The sequence below is a fragment of the Aquarana catesbeiana genome, linkage group LG13 (assembly GCF_042186555.1).
Source record: "Aquarana catesbeiana isolate 2022-GZ linkage group LG13, ASM4218655v1, whole genome shotgun sequence".
Taxonomy (NCBI): Eukaryota; Metazoa; Chordata; class Amphibia; order Anura; family Ranidae; genus Aquarana; species Aquarana catesbeiana.
In genome coordinates, this window is record NC_133336.1 from 228,427,387 (window position 1) to 228,439,767 (window position 12,381).

General features: G+C 44.7%; 1 protein-coding gene across 1 annotated transcript in view; it reads right to left on the reverse strand.

Annotated features, from left to right (window-relative positions):
• Positions 1-10,939, reverse strand: part of LOC141116888 (NACHT, LRR and PYD domains-containing protein 3-like) — a 62,428-nt gene extending 51,489 nt beyond the window's left edge. The window contains exons 1-4 of the mRNA XM_073609368.1: positions 10,863-10,939; positions 9,214-9,389; positions 3,759-3,930; positions 463-528 (exon numbers count right to left, since the gene is read on the reverse strand). Coding sequence (XP_073465469.1) covers positions 463-528; positions 3,759-3,930; positions 9,214-9,389; positions 10,863-10,887 — 439 coding nt within the window. The 5' untranslated portion in view covers positions 10,888-10,939. The remainder of the gene's footprint in view (positions 1-462; positions 529-3,758; positions 3,931-9,213; positions 9,390-10,862) is intronic.
• Between the last annotated feature and the right edge of the window lie 1,442 nt (positions 10,940-12,381).

Here is a 12,381-nt window from a genome sequence, read left to right on the forward strand (position 1 = left end):
TATTACTATATATACACATGTATATGCCCGCCCAAGCGTATGACTTTCTTTTATACGCTGCTATGGGCACTAGCCCCAGATCTTTTGTAGACCTAGCAATGCCCCTGCCATGGCACATGCTTTTAGAGTTTTATATAAATAAAAAAGTATTTCAAAGGGGATCATGTTCCAGTCTTTTTCAGAAATGTCCTGTATATACTTTTTGCATATAATAAATCATGTTTTATTGTGTTGGGTTGATAAAAGTCCATAGTTCAGGTATTTCTTAAGAGATATTCACTCTGTAGAGTGCTGCTCTAAACTCCACTCTTTCCTCCTCGGTCGGGGGTGGTAACAGGTGCCAGCGGCACTTAGGTGTTCAAAGGGGTGGATGGTACAAATAAAGTGAAAATATTTCAACATCATCTCTGTGCTTTACACAAAGTCCTGTGTTTGATCAGATATACTGTGTGTTTTATTTACCTCCTAGCTCCGGAGTCAGTGAGGGTCCAAATTCATCTAGCAGAATCTGATCCATCAGAACCCCACCTATAGAGAGGAATATAAGATGATGTAGATGTGAGTCATGTACAAACTACCCTCCACCAAACTACACATTAGAATTATGTCTAAATAGCAGAATATAAATTGATATCTATGTTACATTTATTATGTTGGAGACATATGACCTGCGATCTGGATGTGCTGACATATAGTGTAATTACCATATGAGCCCTTTTGAAATTGAATGCTATTAAATATAACATCTTCACTTCAGTTTGCAGCCAGACATGGTTTTCTATATCTGATCAAAAATAAACATAAGGGTTGCTTCTGTGTAATCTAACACTAAATTCCTAATGCAGCAATAACTGGTATGTGTGCGTATACAGTAGGTGACATTCAGAAGACAGAGCATGCTGCTCTAGGGCAGGCGCGGATACGGGGGGGGGGGGCAATGGGGCAATTGCCCCCTCCGAGAATGCGGGAGAGTGAGTGGGTGGGCAGGGCGGCTCGGTCGGTGAGTGGGTGGGTGAGAGAGTGGGTGAGCAGCTGTGCGGCTCGGTGTGTGAGCGGACTGCTGGCCAATCAGGGACTCACCGCCCGCTCTGCATCCCTGCAGTTCCACCCTCACTGTGCAGGCAGCCGCGGGCAGCAGAGAAATTACATCATCTCTCTACTGCCTGACTGGTAATCTGCTGCCTGACTCTGGGACACAGCAAGCGACCACCTTAGCAGGAAAGTGACACAGCAAGTGACAATCCGCAATGTGTGGCAGGTGCTGTGACAATCCGCATCTGGTGACAGGCGACGTGGCAAGTGACAATCCGCAACATGTGGCAGGTGACGTGGCAGGTGACAATCCACATCTGGGCGCAGGTGAAGTGGCAAGTGACAATCCGCATCTGGGCGCAGGCAACATGGCAAGTGACAATCTGCAACAAGTGACAGGTGATGTAGCAAGTGACAATCTGTATCTGGTGACAGGCGACGTGGCAAGTGACAATCCACAACATGTGGCAGGTGACGTGGCAAGTGACAATCCGCAACATGTGGCAGGTGACGTGGCAGGTGACAATCCACATCTGGGCGCAGGTGAAGTGGCAAGTGACAATCCGCATCTGGGCGCAGGCAACATGGCAAGTGACAATCCGCAACAAGTGACAGGTGATGTAGCAAGTGACAATCTGTATCTGGTGACAGGCGACGTGGCAAGTGACAATCCACAACATGTGGCAGGTGACGTGGAAAGTGTCAATCCGCAATGTGTGGCAGGTGACGTAACAATCCGCACCTGGTGACAGACGACATGGCAAGTGACAATCCGCAACATGTGGCAGGTGACGTGGCAAGTGACAATCCGCATCTGGTGGCAGGCGACGTGGCAAATGACACACTCAGGGCTCCCACTGATTCTACATTATGGTGAGTTGAACAATTTCATTTTATATAACAATGTAATAATAGAAATAATGTGCTTCAATCATCCTGACACCATAACAACCTTGGTGCCTGGGATGATTGAAGCGCCGACTCCAGCCATTTACCCGATTAAATTGCCACTGGTCTAGGGAAAGTAATGTGATGAAATGGTTTAAATGCCACAGAAAAGAAGACATTAGAAATACAGTATGAGTTATTCAATAATCAATACAGATTTCAGTATAGTGATTTTTTGGTAAAAGAGAAGGAGAGGAATCTACTAGACAGGACAGAGGAAGGAAATGAATGACAGTGGAGAGGAATGGTTTCCATTTATACTTCTCTAAAAACAGAACTCAAATATGAAAGTACAATTGGAATATTTGGTGTCTGACAAGTGAGATTCCAACCTAATAATCCATATTTATTCACACTCAGCTGATGATCACAGAACACATTGCTCTTCCATGTAGTCTCATGATTAACAGAGAAGGACATTTACTATAAAATTGTTACTGTAGAAAGGTCTGGAGTATATCCTACAGTACAAGCCTGCTCTCCCTCCAGCCATCTGCGACAGATAGGGATGAGCCGAACACCCCCCGGTTCGGTTCGCACCAGAACATGCGAACAGGCAAAAAATTTGTACGAACACGCGAAGCCTATTAAAATCTATGGGACACGAACATAAAAAATCTAAAGTCCTCACTTTAAAGGCTTATATTCATGGTATTGCCATAAAAAGTGTTTGGGGACCTGGGTCCTGCCCCAGGGGACATGGATCAATGCAAAAAAAAAAAGTTTTTAACCACTTAAGGACCAAGCCTCTTTCTGAAATTTGTTGCTAGAAAATGACTCAGAACCCCCAAACATTATACATTTTTTTTCTAACGCCCTAGAGAATAAAATGGCGGTCGTTGCAATACTTTCTGTCACACCATATTTGCGCAGCGGTCTTACAAGTGCACTTTTTTGGGAAAAAATACACTTTTTTGAATTAAAAAATAAGAACACAGTAAAGTTAGCCCAATTTTTTTTATATTGTGAAAGATAATGTTACGCCAAGAAAGTTGATACCCAACACGTCACGCTTCAAAATTGCGCCCACTCGTGGATTTGCGACAAACTTTTACCCTTAAAAATCTCCATAGGCGACGTCTGGTATGGATTTTAAGGGGAACTCCACAGCAACATTTTTTAAAAATTGGCGTGGGGTCCCCCCCAAAATCCATACCAGACCCTTATCCGAGCATGCAGCCTGGAGGACTGGATGGGGGGGGGGGCTCGTTCATCCTGAACCGTACCAGGCCACATGCCCTCAACATGGGGAGGGTGCTTTGGGTTCCCCCCCCAAAGCACCTTGTCTCCATGTTGATGGGGGCAAGGGCCTCATCCCCACAACCCTTGCCTGGTGGTTGTGGGGGGTCTGCGGGTGGGGGGTTTATCTGAATCTCTAAGGTCCTGGTCCAGATCCTGGCTACCCCCTATGTGAATGGGTATCGGGTACACTGTTCCCCCTACCCATTCACCAATAAAAAGCATCAAAAAGTAAAAACCACAAAAGACAGTTTTTGACAATTCCTTTACTAAAAAAAAAAAAATGTCCCGCGATGTACACCCATTGTCAATCACCCTGCCCGACAGACCTGAAAAATAGAAAAAAAAAACGAAAAAACTCCGCCTCCATGGGAGGGCTCCTGTCTACTGCTGTCTTTTTGCTGCGACAGCTGTTATATAGGCAAGGGTGGGGCCACCCGCTGACGTAACCTGATGACCACGCCCCCCCCCCTCTGCTCTGTGACAATGTCAATGAATATTTTATCACAATTTTGATGGAAAACACTAAGTCTTCTCACCTCTTTGTGTGATCTCATCCAGAACCGCCAAAAAATTAGGATGAGGATGATATTTCTGTAACTCACAGAGACATTCCCAGAGTCCAATCACAGCTTTTCTTCCCTGATCCCGAATATCTTGTAACAAGGTGTGAGAGAAGGAAGACGGGTCTTTTCCCATTGATTCGTATTTCTGGAAAATAGATCTTATTATTGGTAAATTATCTTATTTTTGATATTTATGTTTCTTCATACAAAGTAAAAAACGATCCTGCTTGGTCTGGATCCTCTAGTCAGAAAAGGAAAACCTGTCCTAAGCCAGTTGTTCCTGAGTGCTATGCTTCTACACACCATCCTCACCCAAATTCTGTGGATGTAATAAGACACTACCAGAGCTGTGGGTCTGGGGCGCGCACCGCTGGCAACCCACTCCTGCTGTGATTAGACAAAGCGGGTCCGGCGGGCGCGATGGCCTGTCGGGACCCGCTAAACTTTTGCTAGAGAGGCAGAATGGCGGACTGCCTATGTAAACAAGGCAGACCGTCGTTCTGTCAGACAGGAAGAGAGAGATCTTGTGTTCCTCATAATCAGGAACACAGATGTCTGTCTTCCTCCAGGCAGTCCACCCCGACACAGAAATCACTCCCTAGGAACACAGTTAACCCTTTGATCGCCCCTGGTGACAGTGCATTTCTTTTAGCACTGATCACTGCATTTTACCACGTACACACAACCGGACTTTCCGGCAGAAAAGGTCAAACAGAATAATTCCATCGGACATTTCGATCGTGTGTGGGCTTCATCGGACTTTCTCTTTCGAAAATCCTGACGGACCTAGAAATAGAACAAGTTTTAAATCTTTCCGAAGGAATCAATTCCTATCGGGAAAACCGTTTGTCTGTATGCTATTCCGACGGACCAAAAACGACGCAAGGGCAGCTATTGGCTACTGGCTATTGAACTTCCTTTTTCTAGTTCCGTCGTACGTCATCGCGTTCTAAACGATCGGACTTTGGTGTGATCGTGTGTAGGCAAGTCCGTTTCAGCGGAACTGTGTCGGAACTCCATCGAAAAAAACGTCAGAGTTCATTCCAACGGAAGAAACGGTCGTGTGTACGTGGCATTAGTGTCACTGGTTCCCAAAAAGTGTCACTTATTGTCCAATTTGTCCGCCGCAATGCCGTAGTCCCGCTATAAGTCGCTGATCGCCGTCATTACTCGTAAAAAAAATAAATAAAAAAAAATGCCATAAAAATATCCCATAGTTTAAAGACGCTATAACTTTTGAGCAAACCAATCAATATACACGTATTGGGATTTTTTTTTACCAAAAATATGTAGCAGAATACATATTGGCCTAAATTGATGAAAATATTTGATTTTTTTCCCTTTTTCTTTATTGGGTATGTTTTATAGCAGAAAAATTGTCGCTCTTTTTTTGTTTATAACGCAAAAAAATAAAAATCGCAGAGGTGATCAAATACCAACAAAAGAAAATTATATTTGTGAGAAAAAAAGCACATCAGTTTTGTTTGGGTACAGCGTCACTCGACCGCGCAGTTGTCAGTTACAGTAACGCAATGCCGTATTGCAAAAAATGGCCTGGTCATGAAGGGGGTAAAACCTTCCGGGGTTGAAGTGGTTAAAGTGGTATTAAAGGCCCTTGGTTTTTTTTAATAACAAACATGTTCTACTTACCTGCTCTGTAGTGGTTTTGCACAGAGCAGCCCCAATCCTCATTTTCTCGGGGTCCCCCGGCAGGAATCCTAGCCCCTCCCCCTTGCCGAGTGCCCCATAGCAAGTCACCTGCTATGGGGGCATCATGCGTGCTCACTCCTGATCTGCCTCTGTGTGTCCATAAGACACACAGAGCGTGGTTCAGTCCCGCTCACCGTGATTGACAACAGTGGGAGCCTTAGCCTCCTGCTGCTGTGTCTCAGCCAATGAGGAGGGAGAGACCCGGGAGCTCTTGTGCACAATACTGGATCGAGATGGGGCTCGGGTAGGTATAAGGGGGGGGGGGGGGTGCTGCACACATAAGGTTTTTTACCTTCAAGCATAGAATGCATGAAGGTAAAAAAACCTTTAGCCTTTAATATGAAGGGGGTGTAATGCTGATCACACATAACAGATTTAAAATTTTGTGTGATGTGACATCACAGGTTGAGCACAGAGAATGCTGGGTAAGTGTCACCTCACTGGTCACCAGCAGCTTTCCCATCAGCTGTGGAGAATCTTTTAGCAGAACTCTTGAATAATTTAGTGAATTCTTTGAATACTACTAGACAGTGGTGGCTGGTGCTCCAAATTTTTTGGGGGCGCAAACAAACCGAAAAATTCTGAAAAATACTGAAAAAACCCCATCAATTTCAGCCTCACTGTGCCCATCAAATGCAGCCACTGTGTCATCAATTGCAGCCACTGTGCCCATCAAATGCAGCCATTGTGCCCCATCAAATGCCGCCACTGTGCCCATCAAATGCAACCATTGTACCCCATCAAATGCCGCCACTGTGCCCATCAATTGCAGCCATTGTGCCCCATCAAATGCTGCCAATGTGCCCATCAAATGCCGCCACTGTGCCCATCAAATGCAGCCACTGTGTCATCAATTGCAGCCACTGTGCCCATCAAATGCAGCCATTGTGCCCCATCAAATGCCGCCACTGTGCCCCATCAAATGCCGCCACTGTGCCCATCAAATGCAACCATTGTGCCCCATCAAATGCCGCCACTGTGCCCATCAATTGCAGCCATTGTGCCCCATCAAATGCTGCCGATGTGCCCATCAAATGCAGCCATTATTCCCCCATAAATTGCTGCCACTGTGCCCATCAAATGCAGCCATTGTGCCCCATCAAATGCAGCCATTATGCCCCATAAATTGCAGCCACTGTGCCCATCAAATGCAGCCATTGTGCCCCATCAAATGCAGCCACTGTGCCCATCAAATGCAGCCACTGTGCCCATGAAATGCCACCACTGTGCCCATGAAATGCAGCCACTGTGGCCATGAAATGCTGCCATTGGGCCCCATCAAATGCAGCCACTGTGACCCATGAAATGCCGGCATTGTACCCATCAAATGCTGCCATTGTGCCCCATCAAATGCAGCCACTGTGACCCATAAAATGCCGCCATTGTGCCCATCAAATGCCCCCACTGTGCCATCAAATGCCGCCATTGTGCCCATCAAATGCAGCCACTGTGCCCATTAAATGCCGGCATTGTGCTCCATCAAATGCAGCCACTGTGACCCATGAAATGCCGCCATTGTACCCATCAAATGCCGCCATTGTGCCCCATCAAATGCAGCCACTGTAACCCCCGCCCGCCCGCTGTCTGACCGGCACTTACCCCATCTTGGTGGCGGGTCAGGCAGCGGCGAGCTGTGTCCTCCGTGTATCTCTTCCTGCTTCCTGCTAGGCGACCAATAATAGCACCTGTCCTTTCAGCCAATCAGGTGACGGGCATCAGACCCGCGCTACCTGATTGGCGGAGAGGCGGTTCAGTGTATTCATTTGCTTTTCTAACATCTGGGTGGACTCCGAGCGTAATGCTATTTTGAAGCCTATTAGAGCCTATGGCTCTAGTCAGGTGCTTAACCACTTGCTTACTGGGCACTTAAACCCCCTCCTGTCCAGACCAATTTTCAGCTTTCAGCGCTGATGCACTTTGAATGACAATTGTGCGGTCATGCTACCTTGTACCCAAATGACATTTTTATCATTTTGTTCCCACAAATCGAGCTTTCTTTTGGTGGTATTTGATCACCTCTGCGGTTTTTATTTTTTGGCTGACAGCTGATCACGAGATAAGGGTCCGGGATCAACCCCTTACTCGGATCTGTGATCACCCGAGTCTCAGTGACTCGGTGATCACAGCGCGCGCCGCATGCGACCTGCAGGGCACGCGCAGGGAGCGTACAAAGGGGAGGCCGTCATATGATGGCCTCCCGGAAATTCAGGTCCGCGCTGTGGCTGTCATTCGGCTATAGCGCGGGCAGCAAGTGGTTAAAAAAACACCCCCGCCGCTGGAATTCACGCGCCCAGTGTCGGCAGCGGCCATGGATAGATTCATGCAATCCATTCTACATAGAGGGGGGTGGCTGGAGAAAGGGGGCGGCGCCCGTGCCCATCCTAAACTGCATGTCCAGCTAAAACATTATATTAAATGTTAGATAACATTTGGAAGGATTAGAACTCCTGTGAGGTTTTTATTATGATCAGGGGCTCCTTTAGAGAGATTTTACTGTCACCAGACAGAAAGTAAAGGAAATTCTGTCACCAGGCCACTTACAGGTTTGCCCTTATTTCCTATCTGGTAAATCTAGTCACCAGGATGGGAAATCTCTCTAACTTGGGATTGCACTAAAAAAACTAAACAGGGGCTCCAATCTGGAAATACCCTTTGATCTACTGCTACTGGTCCCAGAGTCACTTAGGCGAGAACTTTCAGAGTTTGGAGAATCAGGAACATGGGGATCAGTGTGATTGCCTCAACTCTAACTAGTTTTATGAAGAGTTCCCCTTTAGGGCTCATGCACATAAAGGTTTGCAAGTGTAAATCTCCTCCAATGTTAAAAAAATATTTTTTTTACTGTGTCCGGGGAGCCACATGTGGGTCATTTAGCCAGCCATAGAAGTAAAGGGCTTACGTGGCCGCACTCAGGTAAATGTAGATGATTACTTGCATTGCCATTTACCCACACATGTGTAGGCCATATTCCCCAAATGAGGACGTTTTGTGTTCAGAAAACACATCATAGAAGCATACACGGGTAAATGCCACTGAACAAAAGCATCAGTGTTTATCCAAGTACGGCTGTGTACACCTCTGTGACTGACTGTATGTGCCTCCTACAGATCCTTGGGAGGAGAAAAATGCTGGGAGGTTTACTCTGGAGAATACAAACATCTGTGTGCATGAGCCCTTATCTATATACAGTGGAACCTTGGTTTAAGAGTAACGCGGTTAACGAGCGTTTTGAAAGACGAGCAACTTTTTTTTTAAATTCTGACTCGGTTTGCGAGTGTTGTCTCGCAAAACAAGCAGGATTCAAGCATATTGGGGGTGCAGTACTGCATTTGGCCAGAGGTGCGGGGGGCACCGGGACGCTCGGAACGGTTCGGAGCCGTTTGGGAATACTTGAAATGACTCGGAAATTCTCGTAAACACTCGGAAATACTCCGTTCCCAAGTGTTTCCGAGGCTTTCCGAGTTCAGCTGAGCTGTCCCCAAGTATTTCCGAGACTCTCCGGTGCCCCCCCACCTCTGCCACATGCGGTATTGCATGTAATAAAAGTCAATGCGGAACTAATTATCTTCATTTCCATTGACTTCTATGGGGAAACTCATTTTGATATGCGAGTGCTTTGGATTACAAGCATTCTCCTGGAATGGATTATGCTCGTAATCCAAGCTTCCACTGTATACTGTATTTTGCTGTAGGTAATTTAAAAATATATTTTTCTTACCTCTGTGTTTAACACTTTGCGAGATTTTAGTTCTACCAGGACAGAATGAGGATCCAAGTTCTCCAGGATGTAGATCAGATCATCTCTGTAATACTCGTATATCCTCCTCAGTGATGGGTCCTCATACTCAGCCAGCTGATGGAGGAACCTCTCGATTTTTTTAGGATCCAAAGTTTCTATAAGAAGATCTCTTATAAATATTACTTTCAAATTTTTCTCTTCTAATACTCAAAATAAACTGACATGTGGGAGTGCTGAACACAAGAGGTGAGGCAAAATATTAAAATGATATTTATTTTTGTTAAGGTTTTCAAAGAAAAATGTGCCAACACAAGTGGAGTTCCACCCAAAAGTGGAACTTCCGCTTTAAGCACTCCTCGACCCCTGACATGCCACATTTGGCATGTAATTTTTTTGAGGGGGGGGGGGTTAATCTTTCTGACACTTTGCGAAGATACCCCTTTCCATTCTGTGGATTACAAATATTACTTCACAAAAGTCTGAGTACTCAAACACAGGATTTAAAGGGCCCTAACGTTGGCAGACTGTGTGTGTGTGTGAATAGAATTCTTCCCACTGGCCAGTGGTTAGCTAGAACCTACAAGATCTAGATTGGCTTTTATAGTCAGTAATATCACTTTTGGGTAATTGTTAAACATTATTTTTGTATTGTGCAACTGACAGTTTCGTTCACCACTCGTTCAGTACATTTCAGGCAAGGCCTCCCACTGGCGGTTAAAGTGAATGAACACCAATCCTGTTTTAATTTGCTGAGCGGTTGCACTATATCATTGAATTTAATATTGGTATTCTGTTAATCAGTTTATCTCTTTTCAGGGCTTATTGCTAGTTCTAATAAAGCCCAGCTAAAAGTTTAAATGGTGTATTGGTGTTACTTGGATCCAGGTGAGGGTGAGTCATCTGACCAATAGACAGACAGAAGACCCATATATTACAGCGGCCCTTGCGGGGGTAGCGCTACACGTGGGGGCTCGTCTGGGATACCTTCTGGTCCCTGTCACAGAGTGATGACTACCTCTACCAGCCAAGTCATCATGATGGACCATGCGGGGGTAGCGCTACACGTTGTATAGAGCAGCCCTATGTGTTAAATATGCCAAGTATGCCTCATTCCTTTTACTGATATTTTTTCTTATACTGCAACTTAGTGATAACACTAATGTAACATGAGCTATAGATACAGTATTATTATTAGGGAGACGCAGAGGCTTTAAAATTATTTCAACTGTTCCTCCAATGCTTGAAAGGTTAAGAAAATCAGGTTAGCATTATGCTGATCACATTCACATCTATATCTAAAATATGTAAAATAAATAATAATAATAATAATAATAATAATAATAATAATATAGGACAATAAAAGCTCCCTCAACTTTCCCTTAAAATTTTGTTAAAAAAATTGGTGAAATTTGAGTAAATATGTGCACCTTGGGTAAAAACCCTGATAAACAGACTCCATAATTTATCTTTTAATTTTACAAACTGTCATTATTTAATTGGACATTAATTCATCCATTCATTATTAGGTGCTTTATATACTTAGTTATATTTGCCTAAAATGAGCACATACAGTAAATTAATAAACAGTGATTGATCTCTGATTATCAGTAGAGGCGACTCCTGCCTACCTCTTTTCCTGTGACGGGACTTCATCTTGTCAGTTGTTGTGAATGATATTACAGCAGAAATCCGGCCATTGCCCCACACACCTAGACACACCGACGCCATCATTAATAGGACTTTACAATATAACAAATCTTTATTTATTAGCCTATTATATTATATTATTAAATTTGTGATTTATTTTTTTTTGGATCTCCTGTTACTTCATCATAATATACATTACATATTCTTAGCAGTCAGAGGGTTCTGTAGGAACATGGATGTAGTCAAAATATATGAAACAACTTTATAAACTCTATATATACACATCATCAATAGCAAGAGATCATGTTGTAGTATCATCCCAATCCAACTACAAAAGTGCCCCCCCAAACTCTTTAAAATCTTTTATTTATTAAAGGCAAACAACAACCTCTGCCCACAGTAATGGTTTTGAAACTTATGTAGAAGGTAAGGTTACAAAGTACAAGTAAAGATTAGAAAGTGGAGTTAGCAAATGTGTGTTAGTCAGATATAATAACTGCCAACACCTATCATACTTGGCAAAAATAGGGTTCTAACCCCTTCGCGCCGACCGTATGCAAATTTACGTTCATGTCTTGAAGGGGTTATCTGCAGCTGCAGGCATCACCCCAGTACCATTTTTTAGAGTGGGCGGTTAGCTCTTTAGTGATAACAACTGATGCAGCTACAAGCCGCTCGGCTGTTATCCTAAAGGAGTGGGAGGGAACGTCCCCCCCATCACAACCTTCCGCCGCTCTTCCTGGGCCTCCTATCCCACTGGGAGACCCAGGACATTCGGCGTGTCCGTCGCCTAGGCTGAGACCCGAAAAAAAGCCAGATTCGGCTCTGATCGGGTCTCTGATGTAAAATCCCAGAAGCGACATCACTTCTGGTTTACTCAGCTGCCAATGGCACCGATTTAAAAAAAAAGTGAGAGTATTCAGAATCGCAGATTTTGGCATTCTGAATATTTTTAGGTGCAAAGGAGGGATTTGGGGTCTTTTAGACCCCCGATCCCTTCATAAAGAGTACCTGTTACCACCTATTACTGTCACAAGGGATATTTAGATTCCTTGTGACAGCAAAAAAGTGATCAGAATTTTTTTTTTTAAAGGGACAATGTAAAAAAAAAAAAATAATATGAACAAGTAAATGATCCCTTAAAGACTGCTGCTGATGCAGTGCCAGGCTCCACCTCCATGCTGACACAATCCTCCTCTTCTTCCTCCTCCTCTTCCTGTGTGATCGGTGGGCACGCAGAAACACTGTCTGGATAAAGGGGGCCTTGATAGCTAAGGAAGTCCTCCTCTTCCTGCCTCAAGTGCCCTGTCCATTATTCCACGCAGCGTGTGCTCCAACGGGTGGACAACGGGGACAGTGTCACTGATGCATGCACTGTCACTGCTCACCATCCTCGTGGCCTCCTCAAATTGTGACAGGACAGTGCATGCATCCCTGATCATGGCCCACTGGCATGGGGAAAAAAAACCAAGTTCCTCTGACCCTGTCCTGGTGCCATAG